Below are 4,195 nucleotides of genomic sequence, written 5' to 3' on the forward strand. Positions count from 1 at the left end.
AACGCGTTACGGCGCCAGTCTGTCTGGCTTTCCTGCCTCTCACGCATACAGCAGCGGTAGGCAGGCTCGTCTTCCCTCACTCTTAATCACAGTGATAGCCATATTTCGAACAGTTTAAGTTATTACTTCCGTTAGGCGAGACGCACGCGCATTTGTTTTTAATTTTATAATACCATTACGTCATAATCATAGTATTAAACCGATCTCACATTTCATATTTTTTTACGTTTCTAATCAAGTGAATGCTCTTTGTTGAATAATTTGATGATGCTAGTCGCCGGACATAAAGAAGAGCGTTAGACATGTGCGTGAGGTTTTCTTTTACTGACGAGCACAAGATATATTATTTAAGCGTATAAATACCCAGTATTTAACCGGATTTGAACCCGAAATGTGTAGTTAAGATTCAAGCATACCTTTCATTAAACTTATTTGTGGTAAACTACATATTATATTTGACATGAAATTACGTTTTTTCTATTACAATAAAATACATTAAAGTAAATTGCTTTCAGTCGAATATTCCAATGAAACGTGTTAAAAGTATAAAATGCATTAATATTTTTTTAAAGGATATTAATATTAAACCTTCGACATCGTCAGTTACTTTTTTAATCCTGACATTTTTGACAGGACGGAATAAGCTTGTGTTCAACGAAACAGTATCAACGTTGCATTTTAAAATATCATCATGCTTTTTTCGACGTGCGTGAAGAGATCAGGTAATATTTTTTTTTTCATTCTCCTCTTTATGAGGTATATAAAGCGGTTTCTGAGGTCCGTCGGTTCACGGTTGGTCTCTGTTTCACAAGAAATGTGACTGAGACTAAGACTTGCAATTAATTAGGTCGCTACGGTCCCCACAATGCGACCTAGGTTGGTACTGGAATCTTGTCTATTTTCACTATGCCTTAAATTCTTGCGGACTTTACCAATTTTGACCTCAGCGTTTTCTGCATCAGAGAATTTTGTTTGCACAGGTATAAATAGATGCAACAAAACATAATTAAATTAAACAAAATTTACTTTTGTTTCGTTTAATCTTTGTATATTAAAAATGCTTATACATTTCATTGAAATTTAATGTATAATAATTATAAAAGAGATTTTAAAGTGTGTTACAAAAAGTAATAATTGAAAAATGTTATAAAAATAAGTAAAAGTAACACCTACGTATTAGCCTACAATAAATGTTTTCAAGTAATACAAATAGAATGAATAATTTATTATTTAGAAGTGACGCTTTTAAAGTTTACGAGCAAACATTATGTACACTGTTTTACGATTATATAGCGTAGGTATTAAGATCAACACGCCCACTCGAAGCGCTTTTGATAAAGTTATGCTTATTATTATTAACTTGAGCTCCTTAATTGTTACATACATTTTAGCTTGACAAATCTTTTCAGCATTGTTAAGTGCAGTTGTACGAAAGCAAATAATAGGATTAGGATCGAAGAGAACTGGCTTCTTTTTTTGCATTCCAGTTATTAAAAATGCAACTACACCGTCAACTTTAGTATCTTCAAATTCTGTGAGTATTTTTGTCTTTAATATGTAGGTATTACATAATTATAATAACTGCTGTTTAACTATAGTCTGTTTCTCGTAAGTTTTCAGCATATTTGTATGGTACACGATAAGAATATTCCCCCCGGTTTCCTAATATTCTGGCTTCTTCACCTGTATTAGGCATGGATGTTCGGTTACTCTAACTTGTTGTATATGTATTGAATCAATACATATTATGTTGTCCAATAATATGAAAAATTGAACTAAAGATCGAACTAAAGGCCGTACGAGATCAAGTATATAGCATCTTAAGAATTTAAAAAAAAAATTAAAGACTGTATAATATTGCTAAAAAAAATTTCTGAATTGCCATTTTATTGTATATCTTAACCTAATATGAATATAATAATTACATTTCAATGTTTTTTTTCCATGCTCTAACTAATAAATTTATATGTATGAATTAAATTATAATCTTAGAAAACTATCATATTTTTAGATTCGATCATTCAATACAACAAAGATGAAACTTCAGGAAGAAAAGCCTCACGATCACGCCCGGCTTTGGGTGATAGAGAAGGCAACATCAGCTATATTAGTCGTGCTCATACCATTTGGACTGCTAATTCCGAACAGACTCTTTGACTCACTACTAGCTATTCTTATAACCGCCCATACTTTTTGGTAAAAATATATATTTATAAACGTTTAATAAGTTTATATACATTAGAGTGACTTTTAGTAATAATTGTTGCTATTATATTTTTATTTAAATTACTTTTCTTACTATTGAAGACGAGTTACGCAGTCTTTATGTCTATTGCAGGGGAATGGAAGCAGTAATGGTGGAATATGTACGAGTACTGTTATTTGGACCCTTAATCCCGAAAATTGCAATCGGATTCGTGTATGCAATGACTGTGTTAATGCTAGGAGGTCTATTTTATCTCATTTTTAATGATATCGGCTTATGCAGAGCGTTTTGGAGGATTTGGAGAAATATGAGAAAGCCGAGAGATTCGTTCAAGCGTCGTTAGATAAAACCAAGATTAATTTGTATAGAAGTTTTTTATTTATGTTAAATTGATATGTTTTTTGTAAAACAAATAATTTATTGTTTATTTTATTCAAGAGAGTAAAACATTTATTATTAATAGTCGATTATTTATAAGCAAACGCAACATCGTTCGAAGAAACTTTTCAGAAAGTATCGGAGTATTAACTTTATTTGGAAATGGGGAATTTATTTAACATAAGCTGTGCCCGCGACCTCGTTCGCGTTTGAACTTGTTCGGTTCGCAGATTTTACTATAACTCATTAATTATTTAATAATACGGAGTGGTGGCATGCAAGAGGGCGAGGGACAGTGTGTATTATTTTATTAATAATTCTGAAGTAAAGGGAGTCTAGGTCACTCCTTAAACATAAGCTATCTGGTATTGAAAGTCCCGTCAAAATCGGTCAAACAGTCAGAACAAACAGACAGACAGATATTGTAAAAAATGTTATTTTTGTATAAATGTACTGTGTGTATATGCATTTAGTAAAAAGTGATTATTTTAATATTACAAACAGACACTCCGATTTTATTATATGTATAGAAAAGTAGGTAAACTCGTAAAGGATAATAAATCTGAAATGATTAATGCATCTAATTTCAAGTATCCATCGAAGTTTTAGAGGTGTCATAAGCCACTAAGGGAGCAATTCATATATCTTCGTGCCGTACCTTCCGTAGCGAAAGATTTTCAAAGTTAATACGAACAAACAATAGACCGCTTCGCCTAAACTTCGAGAGAGTTTATATCAGTTCTATGTTCAAATAAAAAGAATGAACGATTTATCCTTACCTGTTAAATTGAAAAAGTTACCGAGACCACTGTAAGGGCAGATTTACGTGCACCGGGTGCTGAGTAATATCAAAAAAGTTTATCGCGAACGGTTAACGTTCGCTGTGTGCGGAAATTTTAATAATTCGAAATGAATTGAAAAAATATAACTCCAATATCGTCAGGAGCGAAACGGAAATTTAAAAGAAAATGAATTCGTGTCACAGAAATCTATAAATTGGTTTTTTGTTCGTCCCCAATTATGTTTTTATATTTTTTTTTTATTATGAAACGAATTTAAGCGAACAATTTATGCGATTTGATCTAAAACCAAAAAGGCATTGTAAAGACGATTTCAATTGTTTAAAACAACGTTATTAAAATGTGTATTTCTATACAGTTACTAAATTGTTTAACTAAAACGTACAACAAAAAGTTTTAATAAGTTAGTTCAAATGTTTTTATCCCAGTTTAAACATTATCATTACATTGTATAAAACAAAGTCGCTTACCACTGTCTGTCCCTACGTACGCTTCAAATGACGCAACGGATTTTAATATAGTAAAGAAACCAGAAAATATCTGTAGTATACTAAGTATCAGTATTGCACCCGTGCGAAGCCGGGTCGCTAGTTATCATTAAATTACGGTCATATGACGTACCTTTATATCGTTAACCTTAAAACAAGAGATTCTAAATAATATAACAAATGACGAGTACAGAGAGGATGAAGGAATTAATTTAACTTAAGTTACATTAAGTACTGAGAGATATTTACAAATGTTGATTTAAGTCGGCTACTTTGCTTAAGAGAAACTACGAACAGAGTCAATTTATTACTGGTATACATTA

At 31.6% G+C, this 4,195-nt stretch overlaps 1 protein-coding gene across 1 annotated transcript; it reads left to right on the top strand.

Moving 5' to 3' along the window:
• The first annotated feature begins 618 nt into the window (after positions 1–618).
• Positions 619–2,615, top strand: LOC124534298 (succinate dehydrogenase [ubiquinone] cytochrome b small subunit, mitochondrial-like). Its single transcript, XM_047110063.1, has 4 exons — positions 619–722; positions 1,410–1,534; positions 2,012–2,196; positions 2,339–2,615. Exons 1-4 carry the CDS (start codon positions 692–694, stop codon positions 2,547–2,549), a joined length of 552 nt encoding a protein of 183 aa, XP_046966019.1. The 5' UTR covers positions 619–691; the 3' UTR covers positions 2,550–2,615.
• The last annotated feature ends 1,580 nt before the right edge of the window (positions 2,616–4,195 follow it).

The sequence above is a fragment of the Vanessa cardui genome, chromosome 1 (assembly GCF_905220365.1).
Source record: "Vanessa cardui chromosome 1, ilVanCard2.1, whole genome shotgun sequence".
Taxonomy (NCBI): domain Eukaryota; kingdom Metazoa; phylum Arthropoda; class Insecta; order Lepidoptera; family Nymphalidae; genus Vanessa; species Vanessa cardui.